This window comes from Pelmatolapia mariae, linkage group LG20 (assembly GCF_036321145.2).
Source record: "Pelmatolapia mariae isolate MD_Pm_ZW linkage group LG20, Pm_UMD_F_2, whole genome shotgun sequence".
In the NCBI taxonomy this organism is placed as follows: Eukaryota; Metazoa; Chordata; class Actinopteri; order Cichliformes; family Cichlidae; genus Pelmatolapia; species Pelmatolapia mariae.
In genome coordinates this window covers 27,981,956-27,999,789 of record NC_086244.1, presented here as the reverse complement: position 1 = coordinate 27,999,789, position 17,834 = coordinate 27,981,956, and the positions used below count along the sequence as shown (strand labels likewise).

Genomic DNA, 17,834 nt, shown 5'->3' with positions numbered 1-17,834 from the left:
ATTTATATGACAAGATATTATTTTACTCCTTCACAACAGATTTGTTAAAAAAAACTAAAACCCAGAGTTCAAATGTGATCACAGGTATTGGGTTGGGCTTTTGCATATCCAGACAGCTAAGGATTGTTTTGAATTTGGGTTAAGGGTTATTTTAAGTTATTTTGAACACATGACCAGTAGTCATGGGATTATTATGCATCACATGCACAAGTCTAATGAATTCTAAATTAGTCAGAATTGAAACAGAATTGCTAAATGTACTTTGAGAGGGTGCCAGGCCATACAAAAAATCTACTTTGATTCATTTAAAGAAAATTGTATCATACTGTATTATTGTATGTAAAGATAACTGAGGAAATGGTTAAACTTCTTTACACTGACAGAAAGAGCAATTTCACTGGTCTGGCCCACTTGAAAATGAGCATAACATCCCTGGTGTAGAGTAAATAAATGTATGGTCAAATGTGGCTCGTATATAAATGCCAGACCATTCCTCCACTCCATTCCATTCTTTTGGCACTGCCTTTTCACAATTGAACCAATTGGAAGGCCTGATAGGTGGGCCACAGTTGAAGACCAGCCAATCGCAGCGCCACTCTGCATAGAGCATTACGACCTGCAGACACAATTCCTGTGTTTGTCACAGTGTATCATGTTGGTGAGGAGTTACTCTGTGGATAATTGGCGGTAGCACGCCGGCTGATTTGCAAGATTACGTTTTTTTTTTTTTTTTAAATTGATTTAATTTGCGCTACCGCGGAGTGAGACAGTTGGAGCTTCGAGGGCGCTCCGTGTTTCCAAAGCCCAAAATAGTCGCTGTCAGAAGGACTACTGTTTTGTTGATGTCATCCGTGGCAGAGCTGTAGCGACCTTCAGTTTCTAGACAAGAAAACAAAGACGTGTTTTTGTTTTTTTAAACCCCTCTCCTTTGTTTTGTTTCGTCAGTGGCAATATAGGAACGAAGATGGGACTATTGCTCCGCGGCATCCTGCTGTTATCGGCTTGCACTTTCACAGCAGGTGTAGATTTTCAGCTGGGCTTCAAGCCCTTCGGGCAGTCAGGTTTTGTGAGGCGTTCAACAACTGAAGGGAAAGCTGCGAAAATCGTAAAGAGGTCTCTGCCCGCATGGCTGGCTCCATCACCAAACCACAAGATAAAAAGAAGAAGCACCGAAGAGGACGACTCGTGTAAAGCTCTTCAAGGATATGTCACCAAGTTGGACGCCAACACCCACGATGTAAGTTACCCTCTGAGGTCCTGTTACACTTCACACGTCTGACAACGAGAAGATGATACGCAGGTGCTAAGCAAGTGCAGGGACTAGGCCTAATAAGCTATTCATTGCACTCATACTCATCAGTGGACTCCCATGTCCTCTTATTACCTGCATGTCCGGTAGCCTAGAACCAGTATTTTTGTATCAATAAACATAGATTCAAAACAAAACACCTTACGTGTTACCATAAGGGGTTTTGCAATGTACCTAGTACTTTTCCCAGGCTCAGGCAGTCTTGCAAGGTATCACATTGCCTTGTTGCTTAACACCTCTAGGCTGCAATGATTTCTTTTCTTTAATATTTGGAGCAGTGAGGTAGACTGTACTTAGTCTTCCTCATGCTTTAGACTTGCGTTGGTTGCACAGAATGACATCAATGCTTTTTCAAGCGTTGCACTAAAGGCTGTGACCTGTATGTTATTTGTCATTTTAAGCATGGAACTGTATTCTGGTATTAAACTATCCAATCTTTCCTCTGCCTTCACTCAGTGAATATGCCTTAATGTTTCCAGGAAAATTGGCCCAGTGGGAATCCATGTGACTTGCTGTGCAGCAGTTATTTTGTAATTAAAGCTGTGTTTGTGTGGTATCTAAAGCAAAGTTTAAGCTTCAGAGATCGTGTCTTCTTCTTCTTCTTTGTTTATAGCATATAATCTATCCAGGAAGATAAAACATCTGATCAACACAACTATGCAATTCTTTCCACAAAGCAAACGAGAGTCCTGTGCTGCTTATTTCCCTAGCTCCTCACTGCCATGTGACCAACTTTGCATTGCAGTCTTTGTATACTTGTCCCCAGTAATCTGGAGTTGATAGAATTCCCAGTGGCTCAGCCGCCTCCTTGCCCTGAGGATAGTGCTGCAGGTTCAACCGGTACTGAAGCTACTTATGCTGAAAAAGACCCATTGTGACCGTCCATACAGTTGATGAATAATGGGACACTTGAGAGAACTTAAGATTTAAAGCTTTCATAACTGACTCTGACAATTAAAGCAAGTTTTCTTTGTTTATTTTTTGCCCTAGCCCTACAGCTAAATTCAGCTAAATACAGCTAAGGTTTAATTTCCCCCAAAATTATATTCTGAAAATTAAATTACTTGTCTTGTGGTATTTTGTAGCTGCGTTCGGAACTCTTTCAAGTAACTGCTCGAAGCTTTAGGTCTGCTCGCCTGTTCTGCTAACAGAACAGACACTTTGTACACTAAACTGTCTATGCCAGAACACATGGTGAGGCGAAACATGCTGCCAGTCAAAGCAAAAATACATTTGAAGCAAAAACCCAAATAGGCTGTGGCTGCAGTTTATAATTGCAATGTCAGTTTGTCCCTTTTTGTGAGCTCAGCTGAAATAGTTGTTCTGTTTCACACAGTTCACACTGCTGTTAAGACATGCTGATTAACCCTTGCTGTTTGCCTTTTCTATGTTTTACATATTTAAGAACATGTTTTGGCTGTTTTTCTCAGTTTGAATTCCATGACCTGAGTGGCTCGGTGTCGCTGGCTTGGGTTGGAGATGGCACAGGGGTGAGTGTACTTATCACCATTTGCACCTAACATGTTTTACGTTAGTTATGTGGTGTGGTTTTTGCAAACTTGGCTTTGTAGACTGAATGCAGATGACACACTTAAGGGTCTTGTGCACTTTAATAAATGGTGCATGGTCCACTTTCCTCAAGCTAAACCTTCCTTCTTGGCAGGTTATTCTGGCCTTGACGACATTTCAGGTCCCGTTCTTCATGGTAAAACTTGGACAGTCGAAACTCTATCGAAGGTAATGGAATTTACCTTTTAATCTGGAAAAATGCACATGGCTTACATTTTATTTGCATTTAATTTGACTGAAACAATTTTTCTGCCAGTGAGGACTACGGCAAGTCATTTCAGGATGTAACCGGCCTCATCAACAACACCTTCATAAGATCAGAGTTCGGCATTGCAATCAGCCCCAATAACTCAGGCAAAGTAAGCCTTATCTTGATCAAGTCCTCACCACATGTACTTCATGTACTCATCAAGAGTATTTTTAGACGTGGACTAACCACTGTTCCCGCAGTTAAGAACCTGTTGAACTCTGGCTTTTAGGTGATTCTGACAGCTGAAGTGTCTGGAGACCTCAAGACCCGCATTTTTGTCTCTGAGGACTTTGGAAAGAGCTTCACCGACCGGAACTTGCCTTTCAACCCCTTGACGCAGATCACGTACAACCCTGAGAATTCCAGTGTGCTGGTTGTCCTCAGCAACGACGTAAGGAGTGAATACTAAAGACCTGTATTTTGTGTGAAAAGGAACCAGTTAGGATTCAAAGTGGACTGTTTCTGTCAAGTTGAAAGCTCAAATAGTGCCTCTGCATGCATATATTACATCAAATAATTCAATGAAGGTCAAGCAGTCTTCATTGTTTTGTACGTTTGTACACAGTGCATTCATAAGCATGGCTTTTGAGTCAGTGAACTGGTTTATAGAATTCTGTTCTGCCCCATGTTAATGTGGGGCTGTTGCGGATACGTACTGACTTATTCTTTGTTGTTTCCTTTCTCAGTATGAGCTGTGGCTGTCTGAAGACTTTGGCGTAAATTGGAAAAACATTCACAGAATGGTGTGTCTGGTAAAATGGTAAGAAAAGACAAACTGATAGCTCCAGAATCTTCTTCAGCTGCGCAGTGAACAAGTACCTACTTTATAACCACAATAGCAAAAAGTTTCATGGAATTGTTTTTAGTCACTTTAAGGGGGAAGTAGAGCAAAAAGCTTTCTTACTGGTATGGCATGCTGCGATATTTCAAGAAGTGATTGTACAACCTGCGAGGCAGCATGACTTTTAGTTTTTCCAACAGCCTCATTGTTACAGACAGAGGAAGACGGTGAAGTTCCACCTGTCTCTAATATAGTGCTTCATTGTTTATCAAAATAAAATATGCTTAAACTTACTCTCTTCTTAATCTGTTTAAAGTTATTCAAACATGCCCCTTTGATGATTTAAGATAAGCAAAGGAAGATATACAGTTTTTGTCATTATGGGACATACATGTTCAGTGGTTTTCTATCAGGGTTTATTGTTGCTGCACCTTTTTTCTTCCCCCCCAAATGGGCACTAAAACTACATTGCAGTCATCGGCTGTTTAACTACCCATGTTGTGGCCAAGCCCTTGCAGCACAAATGCTATTTTTCATGGCTCTTCCTGGTATTTGTCACAGTCTTATCTTGGCATCTCTGTCTTTTTAGTTTCAGCTTTAAGGCTGAGTTGTCAAGGTGTCCAGAGGAACTGCGCATTCAAAAAAGTCTTCCTGAAACATAACCTTTGATTACTGTACCTAAAGAAGTTAGGCTTAAAAGGCTGCAGGAAAATGGGTCACTTTCATCTGGGTCAGGAGTTTTCTGAACACAACACTCAACAGAAACAGAAAGTACATATTTATAAAGGGCTGGTTGTATTTGATAAGCAGCATCATGTGACTTGCACTGTGAAGCAAGACTTCACAGCAGTCTTACAGCAGCAGAGCCTTGTATTAGACCCGATTTCTTCCTTGTTGCAAGAATGCTTCTGCATGCACTGTTGTTTATTAAGATGCAAGCATACCATTACATACTTATTAATAAAGCAGTGTACATTTGTTTTACTAAATATGTCACTGACTGTGTAATCACTCTATGATCTCCATTCTCCTTCTAGGGGAAGAAAAAATACAATCTACTTTACAGCCAGCCTCAACGGCTCCTGCAGTAAGTAATTCCCCCATCTAACCAAAGCTGGAGTAAATCGACATGTACTTTAATCTCATTTATTTTTTGTGTTGTAGATGATTGGGGAGCAGTGCATGAAATATGTCTCTTGAATTTATTTAGGGCAGTGTAGAATTTTTCACAAAAAACATAACAAATTTAAGTGGAAACATGCGTCACACTGATGTATACTCCCAGCCAGCTCTAACTTCCTCCATATTTTCACGATTTAGGCTGTCATTTCTCTTAAAAATTACACGTAACTATTAGCTGCACTTATATTTGTGCATGCATTTGTTGCTCTTGCACGTCTAAGTTGTGATTTTTTTTATTTTTTTTATTTTTTTTTTTTTTCCCTTCAATTTTTCAGGTGATCGAGGAATGCTGGAACTGAGGAGGACGACCAACTATGGCAAAACCATCAAGACTGTTGCCAGTAAGATCTACTCTTTTGGCCTTGGCGGACGCTTCCTCTTTGCATCTGTAATGACGGGAAAGGTCAGTGTACAGCGGGTTGTAGTCTAGATAATATGCAAACTAGATCAGGCGAAATATTGTTTGTTTGCCCTTCTCTGTTCATGACATTATTATTATTATTATGTTGTAGTACAAGCATTTTCAAAATAGCTGTTCTTTCTGTTGGTTTTTTAAAGAGATATCACTTGGTTCATGTAACTACACACTTATGAGGAAGTTTAAAAGTGACATCGCGACTGATGGAGAAATTAGCAGAAAGCAATACAATCATAAGCATATTCATGTTCCTCCCTCAGGAGAAGTCATTTTTACTCAATTTATCAGAGCCTAGATATGAGAGTAGCTTGCTAAATGTTCTTCTAATTTGAGCCTGTACAGGTAAACAGTATTAGTAATAAAAGTATGTGAGCTGTTCCTGTCCTCACCTCCTTTCATCTGTTTTCTTTCCTTCCCCACCTTTTCCACAGGGCACCCTGCGGACAATCCACGTATCAGTGGATCAGGGTGATAGTTGGAACATTGCCCAGCTGCCTCCTGTTGGTCATGAGCAGTTCTACTCTATCCTGGCAGCGAACGATGAAATGGTCTTCATGCATGTTGACGAGCCAGGAGGTCAGCAGATAAAGAAACTCTGTACTTTTGCTTGTAGTGAATGTAGAGAACTGAGTGAACTGAAAGCATGGTAATTATTACTATGTTGCGCATTTGTGAATTACATTATAGTTATTAAACATGTAAAACTGGTGGTGTAATTTCACTAATATTGTTAATTTATCTTTTGTTATATTGTTGGGCTGACCTAAATCAGACACTGAAAAACTAAGCAGACTTACTTCTCCTTTAATCAGTGTGAAGGTTTTTACTCGTCCTCACATGAGCAACTAGACCTTCGACATATTAACCTTGTACTGAGTAACAAGTTACATTCAAAAGTCATACATTAATCATTAATTGTCATTCACAGCACTTCTGATGACTTTCATGTTTAGCACACAAAGCCAAATGTGATTCTTCTTTTAAAGGCAGGGACTTTTCTGAGTGAGCCAAAGTTTTATGTGGTAGTTTGAACAGTGCCTGCAAATGGCTTTTGTTAAAAAGGCCCTAGAGCTTGTTACACCCCACCTATGCGTCAGAGAGTGTGTCTTAGCATATCTTATTACAGAACCAGCCCTGAAACAGTATCTTGAAACGGGTATTATTACCTCACATTACATTTTAATACATTTTTTTTCTACAGATACTGGATTTGGTACAATCTATGTGTCAGACGACCGAGGTACTGTGTATTCCAAGTCACTGGAGCACCACCTTTACACCACTACGGGGGGAGATACGGATTTCACTAATGTTACTTCTCTACGAGGAGTTTTTATCACCAGCGTCCTGGCTGAAGGTAGCTCTATTCTAACTCTATTCTATTCGAATGTTCTTACATAAAGAAGTAACAACATATACATGTAATCAGATTCCCCCTGACACACACATACATGGACGCAATACACAGACATGCATGCACAAAGACACACATACACACACACCTGTGACTGCTCTATTTTACACCAGAGAGATGGTGTTGTATAAATATTTAAATAGCTGCTCAGTGTTACCTGTCTGAAGTAACTGAGCACCACCTAAACCTTGCATACAGTATAAATCTGACCATTATTACATATTGCTGGGGAAAAAAACATTTTGACGTTTTTTCACCAGCATGCTATTTCCAGACAGGAGTTCCCACAAAGTTTCTGCAACTGTAAAAGTTTTGTCTTGTCGTTCCAGATAACTCTGTGCAGTCTGTGGTGTCCTTTGACCAGGGAGGGGAGTGGGTACCCCTCCAGAAACCTGCCAACAGCAAGTGTGATGCTACAGCCAAGGACCCAGACAAGGTAAATAAAATATTAGAAAAATAAATAAAAAGGGAAAATGGAAGTAGTTGCTTTGTTTAGAGAAAAAACAAAATTTATGTGTCCTGGTGAAAACTGTTGTACATGTCTATTAAAGTACAGGGTCAAACTGTGCTATGAGAAATCAGTTTTTAAGTACAGATCAAAACTTATGTTGTTGAGACTAGGGCTCAGTTCTTCTTCTTCTACTTCTTTTTCAGTTGAGCCTTGATGTTTACAGTGACTTATTTTTATAAAATAAACGTTTTTTTCTTTTTTATAATGACATTAAAGCATAAATAAAATAAAACCACACTAATCAATAAATAATCTACTTTAAAGCTTTATTACCAAACATTAAATGTTTAGCCTGGGACTGTGGTGTCAGGCCTTAAGAGGCTGCTTGTTGTAATGTCTTTTTATTGCTGAAGTTTTTAAACAATGTTTCTGCAGCAGGCCTGGGAAGTGTGGCTTTAAAAACGAGCTATTTTTCCTGGAGATATTCCTTCACACGTCATGGAATTCTGTCATCTGGAAAAACACTTGTTAGCCTTGAGTAATGTGTTACCTTTGCCTTACCTGGTTCTCTGTCACTCTGGCATGTGTTAACTGTCGAAGCCCTGCCCATAGTAAAAGTTCAGCCCAGAAGCAGTGTAATGAGAAATAAAGTAAAACGAGTGCTGTTTTTAAACCTAAAAAAATTCTAAAAAGCAGATGCAGCTCTTCCTTTAGTCTCATTTATGTTGATAACAAAAAGATGAGGAATACTTTCTGTAGCCTGTATTTGGTATGCGTTTTAACTCCAACCCAGACCTTCCTCTCTTCATATGAAGAGGAAAGGAAACAAAAATGGATTCAGATTGGGCAGTGAACATTTGATGTAGTTTTAATTGTTAAGGAAGCATTGACAGTGTTTTGGTATATCAAGCAAATAAATCTTGTGTAACTTGTGTTTAGTTCATGTAACCTACAGGAGCTCAATCGTGGATATGAAACTGATTGCCCTGAATGTGTTAGTAAGGAATGCTTCTTTTTTTTTTTTATTACATACAGAGGGAGTGTACACTCTGTGTCAGTAAATATGAGCGTTGGTTGGATAACAAGGCCATGTGCCTGTATGATAGAGGATTTGGGTGAAATATAACCCAGTGGTTTAAGGTTATTGATTCGCCAAGCTTCCTCAGAAATTTATCCCAACCATGCCACCGTTCTTTACTAGTGTAGCAACAGAGCTCCTCCCATCTGTGAACACTGTTATGCTACCTACTCAGCATTCACCTCAGTTTCTTATAACATATTAAAGGAGTTATTTGTATATTATTAGTTTCTGTCTTTATATTATTATTGTGTATGTGTGTGTGAGCAATGTGATTTAAAGGTCCCTTCATATATATTCTTATTAGTAGCTAATAATATAAAACATTAAAGCCACTTGAAAAACCTACTGTATAGTGCTATTTGAAAACTAGGAAACTAGGACCAGCACATCTACTACTTAATACTATAAATAGCTGTGTTTGGTTTATTATCTGCAGTGCAGTCTTCACATCCATGCTGCCTACAGTACTTCTCAGAAGCTCAACATCCCCATGCTCCCTCTGACTGAACCAAATGCTGTGGGTCTCATCATAGCTCACGGTAAACCTCAGAGCTTTCATAAAAATATTTTTTAAACTTTTTTTTTTTTAAATAAACTTGAGCATAATTTATCTTTTAATAAATAAGGCTTTTTTGCCCTTCTAACATTTCTTTATCTGTATTTGCTTTATCAGGAAGTGTCGGTGATGCTATCTCAGTGATGAGACCAGATGTGTATGTGTCTGATGATGGTGGCTATACCTGGATAAAGGCTCTTGATGGACCCCATCACTATGCTATTCTGGACTCAGGAGGTCTGCTGGTGGCCGTGGAGCACAGCGTGACAAACCCTGTCAACAAGATTAAGTGAGTTGCAGTTAAAGGGAACGCCAGACTTGTTTAACTGGTATTTACTGATTTAGCTGACTGTGTCCAGCTAGAAATTCACACCTTTCCATTAATTTGATGAAATATGCCATAATCATAACTCTGGGCACTTTTCCATAAATGTTACACTGGTATTCTTACTAAGTTTGACCTTTATGTATTACTTTCACTTAGCACAGGTCTCAACTGCCACAAATAATCAATATGCATGCACAAAACTACAGTGTACTGACATGCAGTCTTTTGCCTGTAGTAAATATCTATGCAAACTCTTGCAACGTATGGAGACTAGTAAATATTCAATTCAGTTCAGTTTTATTTATATAGCATAAAATCATAACAACATATTGTAAGGTGAAGAGCCTACAATAATACGAAAGAAAACGGAGAAAACCCCAACAATCCTGTAAACTCCCTATGAGCAAGCGCTTAGGTGACAGTGGGAAGGAAAAACTCCCTTTAACAGGAAGAAACCTTCAACAAATCCAGGCTCGGGTAGGAGCGGTCATCTGCCGCGACTGGTTGGGGGTGAGGAATTTGTATGCAAACTCTTGGTCTTTGCCATCACTCTCATGGACATGTTTGAACCAAGCCTTGAGGAACATGAATGTAAAAGTGTCTTATGTGTAATCCATAAAATGCTGTTGCTTTTAGCCTTTTTGCTGATGCTGATTATGCTGATGTTGGAATATTTTTCTGCCAGATTTTCTACTGATGAAGGACAGTGCTGGAATGAGTACAACTTCACCAACGATCCCATCTTCTTTACTGGACTTGCATCAGAGCCAGGAGCACGTTCTATGAATGTTAGTATCTGGGGCTACAGAGACTCTTACCTCAGCCAGTATTGGACCTCGTTTACCATTGACTTCAAAGAACTTCTTACTAGAACATGTGAGTGATGCGATTTAAACATATTGTTTGTCAGTAGGTTTTTATTTTAAATTAAACATGGTGTAATACTAACAAATTATATATATATATATATATATATATATATATATATATATATATATATATATATATATATATATATATATATATATATATATATATATATATATATATATATATATATATATATATATATATATATATATATAAAAATAAATAAAAAAAATATAAATAATTTTTTTTTTTTTTTTTAAAAGGTGGAGACAATGACTATGTGCAGTGGTTGGCCCACTCTGATGATATCAGTGATCCCAATGATGGTTGCTTGCTCGGTTACAAAGAGAAGTTCTTGCGTCTAAGGAAGGACTCGGTTTGCTGGAACGGGCGCGATTACATAGTCAACACCCAGCCAACCCCGTGTTTATGCACCCTGGATGACTTCATGTGGTAAGACTTGCAATCACCTGCTCAAATTGTCAGAATCCTCAACTTGGTGTCATTATGTCAGGTTTCAGCAGATACTGTTGCAGTTATTTTTGGCTACTGAGAATAAGTTTTGGGTGGAGACAGTAATATGCTGAAGTATAAGCACCGCTAACTAACTGTAACTGAGTGTTGTTATTGATGATCAGACTGTTGTAGGTATTTTGCTGGAGCTCATTCAAGATGTTGTCTTTGTAATGAATGGACTTTAAAAACAGAAATGATTTGAATTTTAGCATGAGGAAATGAGATCAAATTGCAGTGTAAAAGCAAATTGGAGTGGCTATTTCCACATTAATGAACTGGGGCTTCAAGGACTTATCAAATGTGGCATTGTGTGACTGTTTGCAGTGACTTTGGGTACTACCGTAAAGAGAACAGCTCGGAGTGTGTGGAGCAGCCGGACCTGAGAGACAAAGTGTTGGAGTTCTGTCTGCAGGGCAAAGAGGAGCAGCTGCAGACTAGTGGGTAAGGCTCCAGCTTCAACCTTCGTATCCAAGAGATCTCTGCTCCCCACTATTGTTAGTTTAATGTTAAACAGCAGTACTGACAGCAATATTATCCTATAAACAGGGTCTTGCACCATCATTTTATTCAAAGCAGCACGCTGGCACTGAGCTTTGATCAGAAATAGTCTAGTTGTTTTACAATATTTAAACAGATACGATTACACAAGTGTAAAATGTGTTTTTTCTTTTCTAAAAGAGAAAAAAGTGTTTAGAATGAGGAAGTAATTGTCACACAGAGTAGTAAGAGGAAGCAGATAAGGGTGACAGTTTAGACTAACGCCATAAAGTAAGAGTGCATGTAAAAAGTACATTTTTATTTAGGCTTGGTTGTCTCACTGAATACCTACCAATCTATAAATGTGAATAATTGTTGAATTCAACCCTTATGGACTGGGAGTGAGGCAATATATCATATCTCGTCTTATTTTAAAACTTTATCAAAAAAATAATGTGAAATATTAATAGATGTATTAAAATATATAGATGCTTTTAAAAGGATACCCTTTTAATGCATCCTCCTGGTGGTGCTTATCGAATAATCGGACTATAAAAAGAATCATAGTGAACCAAATTAGAAGAAGAAACGCATGCGGGGGGGGGGGATGTAGATGATAGTCTTGTAAGGTCTTGAGTATTGCTGTGTTGTAATACAGCAGTTCTATATTGTAATACAGAACTGCTGTATTACAATATAGCATTTGTATGTGGTTAACATGCTGTATCACATGTTTATATGTACAAAAAAGTGCAGAATGTAAGGTAGACTGTTTTATTGATGCATGTGAAATTTCAATGTAGTTACCTTGTAATTTATTACTTATCACAAGTACTTGGTTCACAAGTACTAATCAGAGCCAAATAAAGTACAAAATTCATTTAAAATTTAAAAGCCTAATCAATTTGTTTATGATATTTTCTATGAAAAGTTAAATGGGCCAAAGAAGAAGTTATTTTACTATTATTCGTTTGTTATTTTTAATCTGAATCTGCTTTTTGTTGTAAAAGATTTTTCTGTGTAGAGCAGTTTTCTTTTTATTTGGTAAGATCTCAGTGAGCCAGCAACCCGGTGTCTCTAAGAACCCCTGAATGTCAATTGTTTAGTTTCAGGATTCTGCTTATGTAACATAACTTCTTATCATGTAGAATGAGTGTAAATACAGCCTGCTAGGAATAGCTTTTAAAACTGGGTTATTATGCAGTCTCTGTCAGTCAAAACCACAGCCAAATCCCCAGCAATCATGCACTTTTGATAGGCGGATCATGCAGTCATCACTGTGCTCTCGGTCCACAGCTACAGGAAAATCCCTGGGGATAAATGTGAAGGAGGAGAGGTGCATTTGCGTAAAGAGATCGACCTCAGCAAGAGATGTGTGAGTGACCTAGTCGGCCCGGAACTTCTGGTCAGTACCTCTGCATACTAAGACTTGTTGTTCATATTTATCCATGTAAGCATATTAGTTGTTTCAAATGACTGTTTAGGTTCTTAGTCATCGATTTAAAGGTAGTCTCGAGAGCTTGAACAAAGGAAGACGTTTCAGCTGTCATCCAAGAGGCTTCTTCAGTCCTAAAAACAAATGGTGGAGAGTCCCACATATTGAACCCCCAGTGATGATTGCCCCCCTTTTTCCACATTTTGGCTAATGACATCACGACCCACATGATCAGTAGTGGGTCAAGTACCTTGAGCACCACCTCCGAAAAGGGAAGCGAGTTTGTGAAATGTCACAAGCCTAAAGAACTCCAATTGCCATATATATATATATATTTTTTAAATTTTCCCACGCTCCCAAGACTAGTGGTTCCGTAGTGTAGTGGTTTACACAAATTTCCTCGATTCAAGACTGGGAGGAGACACAAATCCCTCTATGGGGTTTCACCAGGAAAAGAATCTGGTGTAAAAAATGCCAAATCAAATATAGATAGAACTTTATTAATCCCTCGGGTAGGTTCCTATGGGAAATTCAGTTTTTTTGTTTGTTTTGTTTTGTTTCTTTCTTAGATAGATATGCAGACCAGTCTGTTGTAGTGACTCTTTATGAACGAGGGAGCAGCTGAAAGAGCCCCCCCCCCCGTTCATGTTCAAGTGTATGTCTTCTTATACTGCCATTTTCTTTTTTGTTTGCTTTTACTTTCACAGGTGGACAATAAGGCCTCCAAGTCTGTGCCCGTTGTGATAACAGTCGTCATAGTCCTGATTCTGAGTATTGCAGCAGGAGTAGTCTTTGTCAAGAAATATGTCTGCGGTGGCAGGTTAGTATACCTTGGCACACAGGATTTTACTCCAGCGGATAACCTTAGGCTGTCTACAGGAAGATATGTCGAGCATAACAAACTTTAGAATCTAGTTTTAAAAAATGCTCTTCATGTTTGCTTTGCATAGTTTTCAAATGGTTGTGATTAACCTGAGCAATGTGTGAATGTGCCCTGCAGGTTCTTGGTTCACAGGTACTCTGTGCTACAGCAGCATGTTGAGGCCAGTGCTGCTGATGGGATAGACGAACCGCTGGAGACCAACCACACTCAAAATGGCAAAATAGAGTTTCATGATGACTCAGATGAGGTACAGTGGCTAACTTTTCTTCTCTTTTTTGGAACATGGGCAATAAGAACGATTAGTGGTTATTAAGAATATTAGCTACTGTTAATCTGCTTTTGGGCAGCTTCATGGTCGTAGAAACGAGTTGTTCATTACCCGTTTTTCAGCGTCAACAACATAATAGAAAAATAATAATTTAAATGTTTCAGCTTTTCAGAAAATTCTCAAATAGTATGCAAGTTTTGTAGGGGAGTATAGATAACTGGTTGGTGTTTAAAGAGAAAGGTAAATGTTTGCATATGTGCCTTTGTTTGCTTACGTGTTGTCTCTGACTTCCCTGTTACGCTCTTGTCTTCTCTTTGCACAGGATCTGCTTGAATAGCAGGCACAACCTGTCAAGCAACTGAGCAACAGGTTTCTTACAGGGCCCCGTGGCCTGCCGCTGTTCCTGATGCTCTTTTTGTCTCCAGATACTTTTCTTTTCACCTTTTAGTATAAACTTTGGCCTTGGCTACAGATTAAGAATCTGTCCTTCTGCTGTCATTGGTTCAGTCTAATGAATGTACAGAGGCTCTCTGAGACTAATGCCACAGTTGAGGAGCATTACAACGAAGGTCTTATTGTGTTTTGCTTCAGTTATTGATTCTGTTGAGTGAGTTTGAATCCCAAAGTTATTTATTTTTAGGAGATAAAGAAATTATACCATAATCTAAAGCTGGTTGTATAAATCCATCGCCACTGCGTTACGGGTTCCTCCTCTTCCATCACCTTGGAGTGCACCTGGAAATATTTCACACTTCTTTTCTCATGCACTTGTACATAAACCTGTTTTTCTTTGCCATTTTTTGATGTGGTATCAGTTTGGTAAGTGTTTAAAAAAGCAAAACAAAAAAAAAAGGTTGTTGAATGGTTGGTAATTCTTTTGGAACACTTGACTCTTAACCTACTTTTAACAAACTATTTGTTTGTCAAAAACTGTCCTTCAATATTGAGGGCTTTATAAATTTGGGGTCTTAAGCCTGACCAAAATGTGAAATCTTGTATTTGGAATACCAGCGTCCAAATGTTTGGCACACTTCTTCTTTAAAGTAATAAGGCATGTGGAAATTTCCATGTCCATAGCATTTTATAGCAATAAAATTCTCCGTGCACATCAAAAAAAATTCTGTAGTAACATGTTATTTTTAGGTTTGTTGGATGAATCGATGTCGTTGTGCATTAACTGCAAGGGTAGTAAAGTATGTCTGTTTCAGGACAGAAATTGTTTAAATTGTTGTCTGCAGTTCGAATTGCCTAAAGCACAAGGCCTCCTGTAATGCTAAGAGTTTGTAGTATAACATTTTTCTTAAACCTGACCTGTTGTGATGAGACAAATGATCACTGTAGTCATATAATTGTCATGTTTGTAACAATTTCAGCAGTTTTGGTACTAATCAACTTTTGCAAATTATATAACAATTAACAGATTGCAGTTCAAAGATGTTCAGAAACAAATATAGTTTTAGAGTAAAAATTACAGAATTACATAATTTTTTAAACCACACAAACATATAACCAAGTTAATCAACATTATTTGGTTCTGGAAATATAGCAATATGAAAACCAACAAATCTATATATGTTGTATAGCATAACTCCTGCTGTAACCATGGCTGGATAAGAGCCAAAGCCATGCCAAGACTGTTTTGTTTGGTGGGTGGATCTCTGCATTTGAAGCTGTAGTGAACTACTGTTTTGTTTTTAATCAGTCTTAATGACTCTGTCTTATGTTGTTTGTTGTTTTGTTAAACATTTGTTGCACAATTATTTGTCTGTCTTGTTTTAAAGTTTAATTTATTGGTGAAAAGCTGGTTCAGAGTGCAGTAAATTGGATGTGGTTATACAAGTGCCTGGTGTGAGGACCTAATGTGTGGCCAGCATCTATTTACTGATATTTTTTTTATTTTAAAATTTATATCATCTGATATGTAATCAGTTTCATCCTGTATGTCAGTGACATCTCTAAGTTGCACTTGTTGCCTAAGAATAATTTTTGAGCAGTAAATGTCTGTTTTATATGAGCTCCCACCGAACTGCATGTTAACTCTCAATAATACTTATATCTACAGCTGTGAAAAGAAAATGACCTGTAATAACTTGGTTATTCTTTTTTTTTTTTCTATGTTGGTATGAGATTTAATACTGGCTACTTTGACAAGAGAGTGATCTTGAATAAAAGCAGAGTGGACACAGGGTTATCATGTAGCTGCTTTACACTGGAAGAGACCTGGCGAGTTCTTATTACGACCATTTATTGCTTTAGGTGAAGGTAACACACTTTTTCTTAAAATTAAAACTGCTGTATAAATGAAGAAGTCATTGTGATGGTTCTGTACATATACAAGGTTACACCTTTTTATCTGATATGTTTCTCTTTTCTGTATATTTGAGACAATTTTCTTTGGGTTTGCCAATAAATTCATATGTTCCTCTATTTGTGCTGCGTGGTGGTTTGTCACTAACGGCAGTAATGCAGAAATGTGAGACTAACAATAATAATGGGTAACTGTCAACTGGGGATATTTTCACATGATTTATAAAAACCCAGCTCCAAAAAAACAGTGCAGTGATTTGTACATCACAGTAGAACAAAGAAAATGTATTTGTTATAAGACGAGGGGATGTTACACAATGGCACTCTCCTAACTTTTTGGACATTTGTTGTTACCATCAAATTCAAAATATTTTTCTTGTGATGGTACACTGTGGTTCAGTTTAAATGTGATGTTTTGTGTCTTTGACTGTGGATGAAAAGTGGCTTTATGAAATTTGCAGATCACTGCATACTGTTTTTGTTTACATTTTACAAAGCGTCCCAGTTTTAAGATTGTGAAGGGATAAGTTCAGAATTGTGGTTGTGTAACAACTGAAGTAATCATTCCTCTGGCATCTGAGTGCTTATTTGTAAGCAATTGAATTGTTGATGGCCAGACTGCTTTGAGCTGATAGGAAGGCAACAATAACTCCAATAACCACTCATTACAACAAAGGTATGCAGAAGAGCATCTCTGAAGGAACAACAGTTTGGGCTGCTGGTTGTGGTGTAAGGGTGTGGGAGATACTTTCTTGTCAGACTTGGGGCCCCTTGAGTGTCAGATTACATCTAACCTGAGTATTATTGCTGACTGCATCCATCCATGTATGCACAATTTAAACCCACCAGTAGGATACCAAAGCTCAAATCATCTCAGACTCATTCCTTGAACGTGACAGAGTTCACTGCACTCAAATGGCCTCCACAGTCACCATATGTCAAACCAATAGAGTACCTTTGGGATGTTGTGGAACAGGAAGTTTTCATCACGTATGTATCATATTTTCAGCAATTGTATGACTTTATGATGTCATATAATTCCTATCATGTCAATATGGACCAAAATCTTTGAGGAATATTTCCAGCACCTTGCTGAATCTGTGCCACTAATACTTAAAGCAGCTCTGAAGGCAGAAGGGGATCCAACCCAGTACTAGCAAGGTGCACCTAATAAAGTGGCCTGTGAGTGCATTTGTCTATGACTTATATAAAAATTGACATAGGGATAAACTGGGAAGTCAAATTAATCTGATTTCACAAACATACTTTAAGGGATGTAAGTCAGTTATCTCTAAACTCTACCAGGGAATATTGAAAAGTAGGGGAACTTCAACAGATTATATAAAGGAAAGATGGGAGAGAGAGTTGTCCTCAGTTATAACTTCTGAGCAATGGGACAACATGTGTGAGACTGCTATTTCAACCTCATCCTCTGCATACTGGCGAGAATTTAGTTGGAAAAACTTGGTACGATTTTTCATAACACCAAAACAACAAACACGGGGAAATTCTTCATGCTGGAGGAGCTGTGGGGAAACTGTTGCAAACCATGCCCACATATTCTGGTCGTGTCAAAAACGCTCTAAATTTTGGGAAGATGTTATATCAAAGATAGAACAGACTATAGGCTTTAAATCAAAACAACGGCCTGTCATAACATTTTATTTAGGAGACCTACCCGAAGAATTAACAAGCAGTGACAAATATCTCCTGAAGATTCTTACTGCTGCAGCAAAAAA

The 17,834-nt window shown here is 38.2% G+C and overlaps 1 protein-coding gene across 1 annotated transcript; it reads left to right on the top strand.

The window, feature by feature from the left end:
* Nucleotides 1-626: 626 nt before the first annotated feature.
* sort1b (sortilin 1b) lies at nucleotides 627-16,215 on the top strand. Its single transcript, XM_063464377.1, has 20 exons — nucleotides 627-1,237; nucleotides 2,740-2,799; nucleotides 2,973-3,046; nucleotides 3,135-3,237; nucleotides 3,358-3,519; nucleotides 3,815-3,888; nucleotides 4,947-4,996; nucleotides 5,367-5,494; nucleotides 5,941-6,085; nucleotides 6,711-6,866; nucleotides 7,253-7,359; nucleotides 8,892-8,994; nucleotides 9,129-9,300; nucleotides 10,025-10,215; nucleotides 10,473-10,662; nucleotides 11,050-11,166; nucleotides 12,499-12,607; nucleotides 13,345-13,457; nucleotides 13,638-13,767; nucleotides 14,111-16,215. Exons 1-20 carry the CDS (start codon nucleotides 965-967, stop codon nucleotides 14,123-14,125), a joined length of 2,472 nt encoding a protein of 823 aa, XP_063320447.1. The 5' UTR covers nucleotides 627-964; the 3' UTR covers nucleotides 14,126-16,215.
* The last annotated feature ends 1,619 nt before the right edge of the window (nucleotides 16,216-17,834 follow it).

Coding starts and splice junctions, on each gene's coding strand:
- sort1b (XM_063464377.1), top strand. CDS start 965: ATGGGACTATTGCTCCGCGGCATCCTGCTGTTATCGGCTTGCACTTTC. Junction 6,867..7,252: donor CACCAGCGTCCTGGCTGAAG/GTAGCTCTATTC, acceptor TTGTCGTTCCAG/ATAACTCTGTGCAGTCTGTG. Junction 8,995..9,128: donor GGGTCTCATCATAGCTCACG/GTAAACCTCAGA, acceptor TTGCTTTATCAG/GAAGTGTCGGTGATGCTATC.